This window comes from Saccoglossus kowalevskii, chromosome 7 (genome assembly GCF_978046115.1).
Source record: "Saccoglossus kowalevskii chromosome 7, keSacKowa6.1, whole genome shotgun sequence".
NCBI lineage: Eukaryota > Metazoa > Hemichordata > Enteropneusta > Harrimaniidae > Saccoglossus > Saccoglossus kowalevskii.
In genome coordinates, this window is record NC_140647.1 from 26819556 (window position 1) to 26836542 (window position 16987).

The 16987-nt window shown below is 35.5% G+C and overlaps 2 protein-coding genes across 5 annotated transcripts in view; one reads left to right on the top strand and one right to left on the bottom strand.

Annotated features, from left to right (window-relative positions):
• Positions 1 to 4307, bottom strand: part of LOC100376046 (ras and EF-hand domain-containing protein-like) — a 45585-nt gene extending 41278 nt beyond the window's left edge. For 2 of the 4 annotated variants that reach the window (XM_085501391.1, XM_085501386.1), the window contains exon 1: positions 4022 to 4307. The gene's annotated coding sequence lies outside the window, so the exon portion shown is untranslated. Of the gene's footprint in view, positions 1 to 3269; positions 3470 to 3756; positions 3863 to 4021 lie in introns of those variants that run through there. The other 2 variants (XM_085501387.1, XM_085501389.1) reach the window with 2 other exon arrangements.
• A 2401-nt stretch (positions 4308 to 6708) lies between these two features.
• Positions 6709 to 16280, top strand: LOC100376197 (cell cycle control protein 50A-like). The gene is made up of 8 exons (XM_085501392.1): positions 6709 to 6752; positions 6930 to 7090; positions 9188 to 9321; positions 10240 to 10407; positions 11365 to 11581; positions 13525 to 13659; positions 14097 to 14321; positions 16111 to 16280. The coding sequence occupies exons 2-8, from the start codon at positions 6967 to 6969 to the stop codon at positions 16278 to 16280; spliced, it is 1173 nt and encodes a 390-aa protein (XP_085357518.1). The 5' UTR covers positions 6709 to 6752; positions 6930 to 6966.
• The last annotated feature ends 707 nt before the right edge of the window (positions 16281 to 16987 follow it).

A 16987-nucleotide genomic window follows, 5' to 3' on the forward strand; every position in this document is an offset into this window, starting at 1 on the left:
TTATCCGCCATTTTGTCGTACTTATTCGTGGTTGTGTAACTAAGGTACACTAAGTCGAATGTTAGCCTGTAAGTTTATTATTACCTATTTGCCACGGGGAAATAGTGAAATCAACATACGAAGTTATCATATTCAAAATTCAGTAAAAATGTCCGTTATATATACCTACATGTACCTCAATATCTCACAATTTTTCTCGGTGACAATAGGGCGAAAAGGTGATGTACATATCATTCGTTCGACATAATTCGTTGGTGTATAAAAATATTACAAAATTTACACTATTAAATTCGTTCATAGAAGAAATGTCTGTTTATTACTGCCTATGGAAAACACTGAAGAAATATTTCACAGTTTTTCACCAAAAAACAGAATGGCAGTGACGACTGTATACGGTTGATTAAAATACTGAACCGATTATCTATAGAATTTGGCTGAAAAGAAAAAGTGTTATTACTTTATTCTCTAAAATATACGCCTATGCTTGAAACTCATGAAAAACATAATTTCTGCCTCAAAAAAAGACCAAAACATAGGTCTCTTAAAAATATAGATTGTACTACTGTATTACCTTTCGTCCCAAATTGTATGTGACAAATATTATATTTAGCTAATTTACATAGTTATAATATGGAAATTAGGTAATTTGAATAATAATTTGTATATCATTCAGAGGAACAAATTATCTTTATAATTTATGTGTGTAAGCACATGCAGTATGCCATGTCGTGACAAAAACCACCAGCTTTGCACTGACAATAGTGTTCATAACAACCCTATATTTTCTCGCTTAAAGGGCGGTAGTCGTCGCGCCACGCATGTGCGACATTTGTGTTGATAAACTTTGAATTTCTCACAATCCAATGTGCTTTTCTAATCGAAATCACAAGTATGAGTTTTGATCTGGGCACGACTTGCATTGAATACCGCCAGTGACTCCTTCGATACCTTCCAATCACCTAAAAATGCCTAATTGGTAATGTCTCAGTTTGTACTCGTTGATCTGCGCAAAAGTCAAAGTCGCCATCTTTGTTTATATATCTCGCGCATGCGTGCGCGACGACTACCGACATTTAAGGTTAAGAAATCTTTGTCATTTTCATATAGGAATTTATTTACGTACGTGTGTGTTCGAATGTCGCTTGCTCGTAAACTTCTACGCGTAAGTGACTATCGTCCACAAAACAACACTGTCGATTTCTTTCATCTCAAGTTCTATGCAACTGCTCGTAAATTCAATTTTCGACAGTCTTCAGGCTATTATAGAGTCTGCACTGACGTTTTTTGTTTTATTATTATTTTCGATCACCCGGTAGACTGAGTTTTTGCGTCATCCATTATCTCTGACGTCTTGTTTATAAAAAACAAAACCATCGTTCCAAAGGCTAGCCTAAACACAAAACCTTCGTTCCTCATGCCAATTTCATCGTTCGGAAAGTTACAATTCGCCAACTAGCCAACCCATTGAAATCCACTGAAGCGACCACATCAACATTGTGAGAACTCAACAGGTGAAGAAAAGATGAATTATCACATTTTATCAGATATCACAGATAAACTACCAATAAACGGGTATTTTTAGCTCAGAATAAAATATCCAAATTTGTAATGTAAATACATGTTTGTGAGTCTTCGCACGAAACGATATCATTTGCCTGTTACCCATAACTAAGACGGGTTATTATTAACCCGCGTGTTCCTTACTAGACGTAACTGCATCACTTGGTATATACAAAGTCGAGGTCGAGTCAGAACCTCGGGGATTACTAATATCCGGTTTAGTTATTGGCAACAGGCGAATGTGGACAGTATAATATTGTGTTATGACCATCGACATTCTAAGTGCGTGCACATACTCACGATGAAGACATGGCATATCTTATCTGACACATAATTTGTTTAATCGTGTCAACTTTTCTTTACAGCTTCTGAGCGGAAACCGATGAAATTCAAAAACTATTCCAGGACCTTTAAATATGACCGGTTTATGCCGGAATATCTATCCAACTTGTCTTCACACTTTCATCTCACTGGTTCCCGTTTTCATTTAATAAGAGTTCACATACCTGAATGTGCTATCTCGGCTAACTGTACAATGTGCGAACCGATACGTCTTTCGACTACTACTGATACAGTCCAGAAAGTGACCCTTAATGCAATAGGTCAACTGCTACCAGTCACGTTTTCGCGAATTTGAAATTCAATATTTGTAAATCAACGAGAATGTAATCGGACGTGTGGGTCCACGGTAACAAACTCGATCATCGGACCCCATGCATCAAGAGTTGTGGAGTTCGTTATTTATTTCCTCTAATCGTCAACTACAGTCGTTATCTCGGTCGAGGGTTTTTATTTCCACGACTGATAATGGGATCCACATTTCCAGCCGACTTATGATAAAAAAAGAGCCACATTTTGGAAGAGAGGTTTGCGAGTCCTTACGGTGGGTGGCGACACAGATTTTCATTTCGGAAAGAAATAATTTCAATGATTAAGTTTTTTTTTTTTGGACCAAAACACTAACGTAAATCAGCATAAAATCCCCACATTAATACAAACTATACAGGACGACCTTTGAAATAAAGGTCGACAGAAGTACTCAACACATTTAGCCTATGTTACTCTTGTAATTTGATCTTCAAGAAACCTTCACCCAGCTACTAAAAATAAATGATTCGGGATGAACAGCCATGAAAAACCGGGAAGGATGTTCCATTTCTTGAAATAAGATACTTGCATGGAGCCTTAATAACCTTGAGTAAGCGGTTTGCCAGCAGCGAATTGCGCTTATAAAACCACAACGAATGCACAAATTCAATAATGGATGTTTTATAATCATCAACTGGCGACCCCAAAACCGTATCAGTTCGGCGATGAAATATAATTCTGTCCCAGTAACCAAAATCTTTAAATTGACTTCCATTTATTATGCAATGATGGCATTCTTTCTGCTCACGCCACATTCACATAGGACAACCCCGTCACGTAGATTGAAGCTGTTCAAAAAATTCTCGTTAAGATTTTTTTTTTTATTCAAATTGTTTAAATTTTCAGGCCAAAATATAAAGTCGTGTTTTAGATTCCATAATATTTGTTACAGGCTTGTATGAGCACGTATGTCTTATAGCGAGATGTTTGATATAGTGATCGATTTCGATAATTCGACAAAAGCATATATGTACGCCGTTAATAATACAGAGAATATTGTAATGAATGGAGTAATATTATCGGTAACATCGATGGTTCATGTTGAAAAAATAATACCATACCATGAATCTGGGGGTTACGAAGATAAAATACTTTTCACCATCATCACAATAAATCATGGTTTTGCGTTCGTGGCACACACGATGACATCGGTACAGACTGTTCACAAGTCTGCTCCTCATAAAACCAGGGACGTATTGTGTATTATAATGAGTCAGCGTATATGGTATGCACATGAAACGTTCCATAAGGTCACAGGTCTCGGCAACAACATTATTTTGTTTTTGAGGACAACATATGTTGATCTTTATTTTATATCCATATCAGAGCGTCACATCGATATCACGTAGATGAAACCCACCGCAACGCAGAATTTCACACGAGAACTTTTTCGAAGAGTTTTAAAATATTTTAACATTTCAATGCAAATAACTACATCGACGTTGTCCTTGGTTGTATAGCGTTTAACATTCAATGTCATCTTAGCTTTCAGACAAACAGCTGCAATTCTTCGTATTTTTGTTCGACAATTATTTAAAGAATACTTACAAGTAAAATTCGACAGCCGCTACTAAAGACAGTCGTCAACATGGGCGATGGTATAAATGACGTATTCGATAAACTCTTGATCTCCGTTACATAGAGAGTGTGTGTGTGTGTGTGTGTTTTGCTCAAATCAGACTCAAACATCCGGATTTTCAGTGGTTTGTGGAAGTTATTTATACACACGTTTCTTTGAATACAGGATGCAAGTAATTCGTGCGGTGAAAGTCTTTAAAACTGAGCTCAATTGATAATAAGTTAAAATACCTACCGTGATGACTATAAAATGATGATCCACACGAGCACGGGGATGAATACATTACACGAGCATTATGTCTTCACATACACGTGCTCAATACGTTCGGTATGGAAGCGTGTAAACCAAGCGTGTACATTTCTAAATCGAACATATAACCGATAAAAAAAATAAGCGCTAGCTACTTCACGCGTGACTGTGCTCTGCACTGTGTGATGTGTCAAACTCTGGCGTTCGTGGTACGCATGCGGCTACCAAGCGAGAAAATTACGGAAAATGAGTGATGTGCACGGTACCAATTGAACGGCGACAGCTTTTATTATGACTATATCGTGTTCAAATGTAAATGAGTTCGTATGTTTAGGGTCATTGGAATTCAACAGTTGTTGACACGCGTATGTGTCCTTCGGTAATATACGTCATAACTGTGTTGGTTCGATTATACGTTATGGAGTACGGGGAACAAGAAAACAAAGACGAATTTGAATATTGCTGATGAAGTCGGGCTTCTATTTTTCCGGGTAGTTTTGATCTATTTATAGGCATTGGTATGGCGAATGTGAGTAACATTGGTAGAGTTGTACCACTCAACCAGTAGAGGGCGCAATTCAACTGACAATCACGCAGCGCAATTCACTATGTTGCTGATATGGTTGATGGGGAATTTATCTTCGTTGTTGTCCATGATTTGGCATATAAGAGGAGAGTAAAATCTCTGTGCACTATTACATTAAGATCTTTGTAACATTACATAGCGAGCCAAACCATAATCCGTAAGTCATAGTGCGAAGCCTGCGATTTTGTTGTAACGGGTCACAGAAGACTCGCTATCCATAGCTATCGACTCGACGATTCACCTAAGGTACTAGGAATGTCTGCAAAATTAGATTGATCCAAAAAAAGCTTGGTAAACAATGTGACTGTCGGTGCAGCACCACTGATTAAAACTGCAGTCCAACGTTAAAGGATAATTTAATTGTTCATAATCTAGTAAATATTATTCACTGAAACAATACAATATGAAAATTCCAAACCTAATTAATAAAAATTACAATTTTATGCAAATATAAATATAAGGCGAATAACAGTGAATACAAAAAAAACATCAGGACGATCTTGTCATATTCAGAACATTACATTAAATGACAGTTGCCATAGATACCACGCGTACACATTGTTGTACTTAGCTGTGCAGTCCGATTTAGAAAGTGTGTAGAGCCACATTGTCATTGTATGCAAATTAGTTGTCAGTACTTTTATGTCATGTTGTTAAAACATCTAGTTCGAATGGTACGGCATATATATGTGCTTCCATGAATGAATGAATGAATACTCCGCGTAATATGTGACAACTGGTTATAAATAAAATGTACCATTCACGTTGTGTTGACGATTTCGAAACGGAATTTTTGTTGGCCTGCACAGTTCCCACTTGGCAGGATTGTCTTCGGTATGTGGCCTAGTACTGAACAAAAACTACAGTCGGTCGAACTGTGTGTAGATTATCACTTCGTCCGGTTACAATGCGTTTTTGACGCAGGTAACACAGTCGATTCCATGTGTCTGTTCCTTCGACATACAGCACGGAGTAACCGCCTCAAGCATGGGTCAGTCCATCCAAAATACTGAAATTATTGTTTTAACTTCTAAAGTCTTATCAGTTCACAGTTCTTGCCCCAGAGATACACCATAAATTCACCATAAACCTATCTATTATACTGTGAGCATATAGCTCGCATCAGTTCACGATGGTCGTGCTTCATAGCTGTGTTTCTTTAGTTTAGTGTAGTGAAATGGGGAAACAAATTAGTAGATTGAATTGATGTAATTAGTTGGATTTTTAGCCCCCAAGTACCAGATCTCTGACTTGGAAGAAAATCTTCTACTGTGCAATTTCGTCCGTGATGCAGCTATAAGAAAACATCTTTAGTATTGCCAGAGAGGGCGTACTCGAATATGCATCAAAGGTGTAGTGATGAGACGTATGGCCGCATAAACGAACCTTGGCTATCGAAGATAGATTTGTTTTGAAATGTTTTTAACTTCTCCGAACATTTTCAAAATGAAAGAGAATGTAGCAAATTTTCAGCAATTTATTCCGCAAAACCCAAACAATGCTGTGATGAGCACACTTACTAAACTGACCATAAATGTTATAATGGAAGTCGTCCTCCCAAAATAGCTCGACACTGAAAGACACAACATAATGAAATTATTTAGTTCACTTGCATGTTTTATGTCTGTAAACCGTAAATTTCTTTTAAATGGACTTTCTGAAACTGTTGTATGTAGGTGTAAATTTGTTTTATAAAAAATATTTATAAATTTCAAATGGCGATGAAAACAACTTGACCAATCACAAGTTTTAGTGGTTGAATAACGCCCGTATATATAGAACTCCACTGCGATCAATTAACCTTTAACCTCTCGCCGCTTGACACTGGCTCGCTTTCGCAAGTCATTGTTCTCTGCAAAGCGATAATGGTATAACTTACAATTTTTTTAATTTAATTCAGCGAACTAATCATTGTAAATTCAAAAGTGATGGGATATATATTTTTTATATCTATCTATTTTTTCTGTCTAGAATATATGAAGTTGGCATGAAATAAATAGTCAACTAAATAAACCAGTCTATTCGTTTTGTATAGCAATGGGACGAGGTGATATCGTTTTAGCTCTATGATCGGAACCACACGAACCACACAGCGCAGCTTAGCAAGTGCGCCACCTATCGAGAGAATAGGTAAATTGTGTAACTCTGTAATTTAAAGCTTGAACTTCGAAATAAATGTCATAAACTGAATGACCGGAACATTATTATTATCAGAAAATTAAGTCTCATGATTTAAACGTGTATAACAATTTTATAGTTATATAATTCCATATGGCATATTTATTTTTGAAACCTGTACTAAAATAGTCACGATACAGTCAGTCACGCCGAATAAATAGCAAAGATGGCGGAAGTCCGTGCAGCAACTGCCGCCTCGGTGGCCGCGGCGAACCTAGGTGAAAATAATATAAGCGAACAACCGTTAGAAGAAGAGGAAGAAGAACAGCAGGAAAGTAGAAGACCTAAAGGTACGATATATGTGGAAGTTTGATCAAAACAAACAATATTCGAAGAAAACGGATCATTTATTTTGCGCGTGTGCCTAACACCGTGGTTACTAATTACTGATGTACTGCATGTAAATTTGACAATGACAAAGTATCGATTATTATTTTATTATTCAAGTGTTAACAACGCTAAATTGACGTACGACATAATTAGCCACCGTTCTCGTATCCGACGATTTTTTTTTTCTATGCAGTAGTTATTTAAAGAAAACACTTGTAATAGTGTGAATATATACAAGTTTTTTTAAAAAAAAGATAAATACGTAAATTTCTAATTTTAAAGCAGGTGTCATTAATATGTATATTTGTAGTTTAATTTGTAAAATACTTGTTTAGCTGATGTGTTTGAATGAGTAACTAGTAAATTAATGTGTAATGCTGTTAGTGTTGATAGTGTGACCCGCTTTTCATTGCCGACTAGTAGGGTGATGTCATAATGATATCTATAGTACCACACCTACCTTGTCATAGCATCGTTCTCCCCAGGCTACAAAACAGCGTGGCGGTTCCACCATGCTCCTCTGAGAGACCGTCATGGTTGTCTGCGACACCACCACGCTCAAAAATCATTACTGCCATGCTTGATTTCCACACCTTTACTATTGTCTTTGATTTCTGCAGACTAATCCTAGCTGTTTTTTTAGCCATAAACAATGTTGTAGTTTGTTTACGTAAATCAATGATCACGCCAATCACAGTCCCTCTATCACAGTCCCTCTATCATGATAGAGGGACTGTGCGCCAATGTAAAAAAATTGAAAAACAAATTGGTAAAACGTCACAAATGCACTTGCATAAAGCAGTCTGTCATGTGCAGTACCAATCACACCATGAGTATACGCTGTAACGCTGACAGTAAAGGTTTACAAATTATTGTAGTAGTTTTGCTCGCAAAGTCATGGTAAAAAATAGTATAATTAAGCTGGAATTGATTTGCACTGAAAAGACTTTTCAGCTGTTTTTTATGAAGTTTATTTTCATTGTATTTGATGACTTGAATGTGAAATATAGGGAAAAATAATATAGTCGCTAGATTTTATTTTCACAGATTCATTCCTTTAGCGAAAAATAAATTGAGTGAAAATTAAGTACTTTACAGTAGTACTAGTAGTACATGTTCTTTTCCATGTAAATTTGTTGTGTGAGAGATGTGACTTGTACGGAGGCTCTATCTTCAAATCATTGCTGACAATGTTCATTATCTCATAAGGGCGTGTATGATAATTATTGTTTATAGGAGTTTTATAGGAAAGAATTTTGTATTTAGCATATCACCAAGGCAGGCAAGTTGTTATGGAAACACAAAAAAAGTGAACAGGGCAATATTTCAGAATTATTTGGTCCATCTTTATATCATATGTGATCCTGACTTTGGATGGGTAAAGTAGTGTTATAAGTGGTTGTGATGATTTGAGGCTATGACATTTAGTTTACTTATTTGCATAATGATATTGATACATTGTATGGAACATCTCCTGAGTATTTAGACTCAGTTCCAGGCCTAGCAGTTGAGCAATAAACATCTTAGCTACAAGTGTTCCTCTCCAGTGCGTTATTCTTCTCCCGGATTTGGTGACCAATACTCACTTGGTTCACTCTACCTTTAAAAGTCTGTTGTCAGTTTACAGTGGTACATATGTATAATAGTGTCTGTACATGTAGGATTGATTTGCAAGTTTTTCTCTGCTAAACTTGCATGCTAAATTCTTGAGACTTTGTAAAGTTCTATGACATTGAGTCACTGCTATGCTGTACATTGGTATATACTGTAAATTGCTTTTATTTTGTGAGTGAAAAAAATTTATGAATATCGCAAGTCAGTGGAATTTTGTAATGGCGAAAATTTTGTCTGGGGTCATATGACATAGTGTCAATGAATTTTGCAAAACATTGTCCTCATGAATGGCAAATCAAATCCTAGTAGTGAAAATTACGCAGTTCGCGGTAGTTGGTATTAATAAAATGTTCATTGTCAAATATTATGCTAAATATTGTCAAATATTTTACTAAATATTTCTACATCTAATTACTTCATGTGATGTCCTGTTTTTATTCCAGCCACTGCCTTCAAACAACAGAGGTTACCAGCCTGGCAACCCATCCTCACAGCAGGCACAGTACTGCCAACTTTCTTTATTATAGGCATCATATTTATTCCTTTGGGAATTGGACTTCTCATCACATCTGAAAATGTAAGTCCTCTGTACTCTTTTGAACAGCATGTCTCACACATGTCATGATTGTCAGGACTTGAAATTACCAAAATTCCTTTTTTAAAGCTGGTATTTTGGCTTACTGGGTAGGAAATGTCTATCAGGTTAGGTAGGCATAACCATGCAAACAAGTGTAAGAACATACACGTATAAATAAATTTTGCTTTGTTCAATGTAAGACATCTATAACTGAAACTGAAAAGCTGGTGGATGTGAAACGCAGTGTCATTAATTTGTAAAAGTCTAGTCGGGCTACTACATTTGGAAATGAGAACTGTGCCTCTTGAGCTATTATGATTATGAAATCTACCTAAAAATAGAACGTAATCATGGAAGCCATTCAGTGTGTGAAACTTTTTCAGATTCAAAAAGCTAGTCTTGTGTCTTTCCCTGGAACTGCAAGATAATTCTTTCATTGTTTATTGTCATTATCTGCGCACAACAGCTAAATTTGAATCGAACTACATGTAATTCCAGTATAGGCTTGTAATATTTACTTTTGCACATTGTTAGCAAACAATAACACCATGAGGTTATCACAAGAATACAACAAAGTACGAAAAATTTAGTGATCATAGTCTGAAATGGTAACCATAAATGTTTTGCGTTGTGTGTACATTTGTGTTCAGGAGCGGGATTTCATTTCCGTTGCACGCTAAAGCATTTCTTTGTCCAATGTTAAGAAGGGGAAGTGTTTGAATGTGGCGTCAATAGTCTTAGTGACGTAGTTTACATCTGATACAGGTAAATTCAAACGTTCATACTAACAGCAAACATTTTGAAATTAGTGCTGATACGGCTCTTTACAGAATGGTAAATTCTATTGTTTTTGTGTTGTCAGATGTATAATAAATATTAGTTTGTCATGTATATGTTTGTGGATATCATTTTTTATAGGTGCATGAGTTGCAGTTAGACTATACTGAGTGCACTCAGGAACCGTATCAGGATGGCAATGTAACAGTTAATTCCTCTCTACCGTGCTCACAATACGTGTTGAACATGAGTAATTTAGGTACATTCTGCAATTGTAAAGTACAATTTGAGATAACTGAAAATTTTGCGGTAAGTATTTAAAGATCATTAACTTCTGTCAATAAATAAGTTTTGAGTTTCCTGATTGCTACTTTACGGAGGAATGCATTGGAGATGAAGGGAAGGTTCACTTTCTCCTCTGGCCTTCTGTTCCCCAAGGGCAATGTGTGTAAAGATGTCAACGTGTTATAATTCATATTTCAGCCTGGTTCATTGTGTGTGTATGAATCATTGAAATATGATTTATTCTGGTCATAAAATCGCCTCTAATTCACATTAGCACATGTGCCATGAAATGAGCAAATACAGTATGACATGCTGTCCTTCACACCTCTATGAAATAATTGAAAACATTCAAAGGAATGCAATTTCAAGCTACTGATGAATGAAATGTTCACTGCTGCAAAATTTCTAGGTTTTCTTGACTTCAGGAATTCGGGGAAATTTATTTCTTGCATATATAAAGTGGTTTACACATGTAGCATGTTGTAATGGCGTTTGTCAGTTTGTTATTTGTCTTTCCACAGAATTGCTTATGCATTATTTGAACACAATTTTGATCAATGTCAGCAGCTGATCTTAAAACTCTTCAAGCGAGATGGCCTTAGCGTGTCATTGTCCACAAACAAGCGTCTGCCCTTGAATCTTTGCGTTTTAGCCTGTGTTGTTATCGTCGCTTGGGACTCAATTCCTGCCAGTACGCAGGTGACGACCCTCCGGCTTTAAACTATTTTGCTGTTGCCATCAACTAGTAAATGTGAAAATGTTCACCTTATGTGAAATAAAGTCTTTTTATATCATTTAGCAAGTTAAAAAGAAAACTATAAAGATCAGCAAATGTTGCCAGACTAGCTAAGTTTTCCCAATGAGAAAATGATTGTGAGAAGGTGAATTGCACTGACATGTCCAAAGTACATTTGTAGTATGGAAACCAACGATTGCCACACACCAATGTATAATAATAATTCTTTGATGATTTCTTTGTAGGGTCCAGTATATTTATATTATGGCCTGACCAATTACTATCAGAATCATCGTCGTTATGTTAGATCTCGTGATGATTATCAACTAACTGGCGACAAGACAGAATCTGTCTCGCAGTTATCTGAGTACTGTGAGCCATTTCGAGAGACTACAGTTCCTGGAACCAATACAACTTTACCTGTTGCTCCCTGTGGAGCTATATCCAACAGTTTCTTTAATGGTATGTACTCTCCTGTCAAGTATGTAGTCTAGATGCTTATGGCATGCAAGTCCAAGGATAAGCATTTTCTGGTCAAATTTACTTACTGTAAAATACTTTATTTTAGCTGGATTTAATTTTTGCTGAAAAGACATTTTGGGTGTTTTGTATGGAATTTATTTTCACTGATTTTTGACAAGTTGAATGTAAAATATAGGAAAAAGGGTATATTTTATTTTCACTGAATCATTCCTTCACCAAAAATAGTGAAAGTTAATTCCAACCTAAAATAAAGTATTTTACAGTACCCAAATTGATGGAGGTGTTTAAATTAAAATGATGCTCATAATTTAGATTTTTCAACAAATTTAATTATTCTTTCAGTTTTACTATCTCATCGCACAGATTTTTAACTGTTGTGTGCATTGACCAGAAACATTATCATTTTTTTGGGGGGACTAAGAAGCAGTTGTCGTGCATGACATTAATTATTTATTGATCACCATGGTGATTTATCTCATAAATATTAGGAAATCATTATATTATAATTAGTCTATCAATCTTGATACTGTTCCATTATTGGTTACATTGTGTATAATATGTAGCTTATGTTTTCATTGTGTGTACTATTGATTAGCATGTATACAGACAAATACAGCTGTACATGTGTATTTCACTATGGCTATTTTGCATACCTATTTGCATATATTAGCATACTAATTACCATTATGTATAGATTTATTTAATAAACTTCCTATAATGATATTCATTAGGTGATTAATATCACAATATTAATTATTATTGGTTAATATTCATTATACTTAAAATTTTGAAGAAAAAATATTATGTACTGGTAATCATCAACAAAAAATTATGATTTTTAAACACTGTATATTTGATTTACCCCACTTGTCTTTTACACTTCTTCCTAAACAGCTTAACCCCCCCATTCCTACAAATGAGACATTACTACCACAACAAGATAAACATAATCTGTGTTAAAATTATACACCTGAACAATACTGTGAAATAATTTATTTTTGCTGAAAAGGTTTTTTGGGTGTTTTGTATGGAATTTATTTTCACTGATTTTGATTAGTTGAATGTGAAATATAGGAAAAAAAGTATATTCGCTGGATTTTATTTTCACGGAATCATCCCTTCTGCGAAAATTGCGAACATAAATTCAAAGCGAAAATAAAGTATTCTACAGTATATTAACAGTACATATTCTGCCCTCACTTTCCACTCGTTTTATTTTGAGGTTACTGGAGGGTCTTATGCCTTAGAAAAATACTCTGACAATGTAACTGCCCTTCAAACACAAACAAAGCCTCCTAACTCAGTGTGTATGATCAACATTGTGTATGTATTGTTCATGGGGATGGTCTTGCAGAATACAACATAAACAATTATGCTGGAGGCAATATTCCAAAAACTGAAATTAGTGATGATTTAACAAGAGCATATTATATTTATATTTAACAGTTTTGAAAGGAGAGTTTTGTAAATTAGTTTCAAAAAAAAAAAATTGAAATGTTACTTTTAAGAAGTGCCATGCACATCAATTGTGAATTTGAATAATTCTAAAGGACTGTAGTTTAATATACTGACTTGCAACCAGAAGATTCTCAACAATATACCGTAAAATGCTATGGAATGGAATGATTCAGTGAAAATAAAATTCAGCTAGAATATACAATTTTTCCTATATTTTACATCCAACTCGTCAAAAATCAGTGAAAATAAATTCCATACAAAACACCCAAAAAGTGTTTTCAGCGAAAATTAATTCCTGCTAAAATAAAGTATTTTTTAGTAGTGTATACAAATTTACACATTCACCTCAATAATGAGTATAAAGTATTTTATTCACTGAAGTGACAGAGGCCACCAGATTTTAAGTACAAATAAAAGTAAAAACAGCTAATAAATGCAAAATTATATTGTTACTTCTCTCATAGATTCCATTTCACTGACATATTTGGGTGTTCATAACAACATGAACACTCCTGTGCCTGTGAAATACAATGACATTGCTTGGACAACAGACAAGAGTACTAAATTCAACAATCCAAGTGGATACAATCATTCTGTGGGTAAGTTTGAAATGCTTTTTAATGGTTGTATCATCCATAATGATGGATTTGACATCCAATGTAGCAGATTAAATGTACAATATGTGTGACACATTTGACATCCAATATGGCAAATTGGACATCCAACATGGCAGATTTAATGAGCAACGTGAAAGATTTTACATATAATGTGACATATTTGATATCCAATGTGATAGATTTGACATCCAATATGGCAGAATAAGTGTACAATGTGTGTGACAAATTTGACATCTAATATGGCAGATTTGACATCCAATATGATATCCAATGTGACAGATTTTACAACCAATTGACATCCAATGTGGCACATTTGACAACCCAGTGTGGCAAGTTTGATGCCTTACGTGACATACTGCTCAAAAACTCAATATCCAATGTGACAGATTTAACTCACAGATTTATGTATTACATTGTAGCATTTGAGGGCACTTACCATCCTCCCAATTGGCATAAATTTGTGTACGAGCTGGATCCAGACGATCCAGATAACAATGGATATGAGAACGAAGACTTCATTGTGTGGATGCGTACAGCTGCATTACCGTACTTCAGGAAATTGTATCGGCGTATTGACCATCAAACGAACTCAATATTTGAGCATAGTTTACCTGATGGTCTGTATGAAGCAAACATCCAGTATGGTATCCTTTCAGAAGTAGATAGATTCCCTTCCCTCTCTTTTTATTTACAATTGTACTGAACAGGTCTTGTACTACAATTTTACTACAATGTAAAATTTTTAAAAGCAGGGCTGTTTCACATGTAGAAGCATTTCGTTAAGTACCCGAAATTGAAAAAAAATAATAATATATCATTTTGAGAATCAAATAGTGAACAGCATCATCTCAGATGTGGAATATGTCAAAAATGAAGTTGATTCAACCATTGGCAATATTAGAAAACTTACTCACCTTACTACTCACTCTAAATTTATCAGTCTGCCATCTAAAATCCAGATGTTTTTGTTTTTTTCCAAACCTAAGGCTTACTTACTTGTTCTGGTATCATATTAATTGAAACGGTTTGAAATAGAAGCATGTCATTCTTTGCAAAAACGTTGTTTTCAATATTAGAGGGATTACACTAGTGCTTTGTTAGAGATTGTGATTGTGGTGCAAAACTCAAATCTTATGAAATCTATGGATTCTTAAACCGCTTCAATAGGTGATTTTCCGTACAATTCCGAGATCTCGCGAGATGTATGAAAAACGCCGTCGAACGTCTGCCGCAAAAGTCGAACAATTTGATTTTGAACTAGAATTTCTTTATTTCGTAACTCACACCGACCAGCCGATCTTCGACAGGGGAATATTGCTTCCGAATACCCTCACTTAATCGAAATTGCCTATCATGAAATGTGGACAGCACATTATTAAGCATGGAAATGTCCCCGAAAGTACTTCGCGTTTGTCGAATCCCACGCGATGTTTGACGCCACTACGACGCTATGACCTTTGTTTGTCCTGTTTTTACGTTCGATTTCACGCATAACGCGTGATTCTCGCAGTGAACGGAAAATGGTCTATTTAACAAGATGCTAAATTGTTTGAGTTACGGACGCTGAGTTACGAATATCGAGTTAGGAAAACGTCAAAAATCAAATAATGACCATACCCATATTTTAGAAACCACACCCACTTTTGCAAAATCATGCCCAAATTGTAACTCAATGCATCCCAAATTGTTCATGAATTATGCAACACAGTGAAAGAGATTAAATTTTATAGCAGTAAGCGTTCAATAGGAGTCGCAGCATCCTTAGTGAAATTTTATCCTCATGAACTTCATTAAGTCTTCAAATTGTAAGAATTCTCATGTATTCTTATACAAGATTTGAATTCATTTTATTCCATATGCAGCATTGATGGTTATTACTGGGCTTCCGCTAAGAAAAAATTAGTTTTGGCTGTGTGGCATTTTTTGTTTGTTTAGTTACTTCATATACAGGGAAACAGTAATAATATAAAATGCCCTTTATATTGATAAGCAAGTTGCCGTATTCACTGTATTAGTAGCCTATCTTCAATGAAATGCATATGAACCAGTATTTGCTTCAACTGTATACAAGATCATTAACATACAACTTATTTTGACCATAGACACACTTGCGTCATTTATGTAAGTGCATGCGCAACTAATAGATCAAATGCTTCACAGATGTTTGATACTTTGCTTTGTGTTTTTAAATGATGACCATTTCATCATAGTCATTCATGGTTTTAAATTAGTCTTGTTGCCATTCGTGGTTAAAAGTGACATTTTTTGTGGTCAAGTTTAAACGTATTTCAGCATTGCACCCCTGAAGTATTAGCGGAAGCCTAGTGCTGCTATGCACGAATGCCACTGTATACCTTCCATAGTTGCCTATAAATGCATTCGTGTAGATGACTAAAGTTGAATGATGTTTATGACTTAACCACTTCTTATCAGCTTACCCCGTCACTATGTTTGAAGGTACAAAACGGATCATTATAAGTACCTCATCCTGGCTTGGTGGAAAGAATATATTCCTTGGTGTGGCGTACATTGTGACTGGATCTCTCTGTATTCTATTTGGATGCATCTTCCTATGCATTCATTTAAAACATGGCAAAAGGTAAAAGTTATCAATCCATGTGTCAACTAATTGACAGGAGTTATTCACTGCACTGTACAGTTTGTCATACATACATAGACAGACTCATTGTTGCACTGTATCACAAAGATTTATTGATGGCTGTCATTGATTGCACTTCATAGTTTACCATACATGCTCAGACTTGTAATATTTACTACATTGTACGTGTAATTGTAACTGCTGATACAAATATAATAGAAGTGACCCAGGCCTATGATGTAACACTGCTAATACATATCTAATAGAAATGCCCCAGGCCTATGATGTAACACTGCAAATACATATTTGATAGAGGTGACCCAGGCCTATGATGTAACACTGCTAATACATATCTGATAGAAGTGACCCAGGCCTATGATGTAACACTGCTAATACACATCTAATAGAAGTGACCCAGGCCCATGATGTAACACTGCTAGTACATATCTAATAGAAGTGACCCAGGCCCATGATGTAACACTGCTAATACATATCTGATAGAAGGGACCCAGGCCTATGATGTAACACTGCTAATACATATCTAATAGACGTGACCCAGGCCTATGATGTAACACTGCTAATACACATCTAATAGAAGTGACCCAGGCCTATGATGTAACACTGCTAATACATATCTAATAGAAGTTACCCAGGCCCATGACGTAACACTGCTAATACACATCTAAAAGAAGTGACCCAGGCCTATGACGT

Coding starts and splice junctions, on each gene's coding strand:
- LOC100376197 (XM_085501392.1), top strand. CDS start 6,967: ATGGCGGAAGTCCGTGCAGCAACTGCCGCCTCGGTGGCCGCGGCGAAC. Junction 11,582..13,524: donor ATCCAACAGTTTCTTTAATG/GTATGTACTCTC, acceptor CTTCTCTCATAG/ATTCCATTTCACTGACATAT. Junction 14,322..16,110: donor TGAAGCAAACATCCAGTATG/GTATCCTTTCAG, acceptor ACTTCTTATCAG/CTTACCCCGTCACTATGTTT.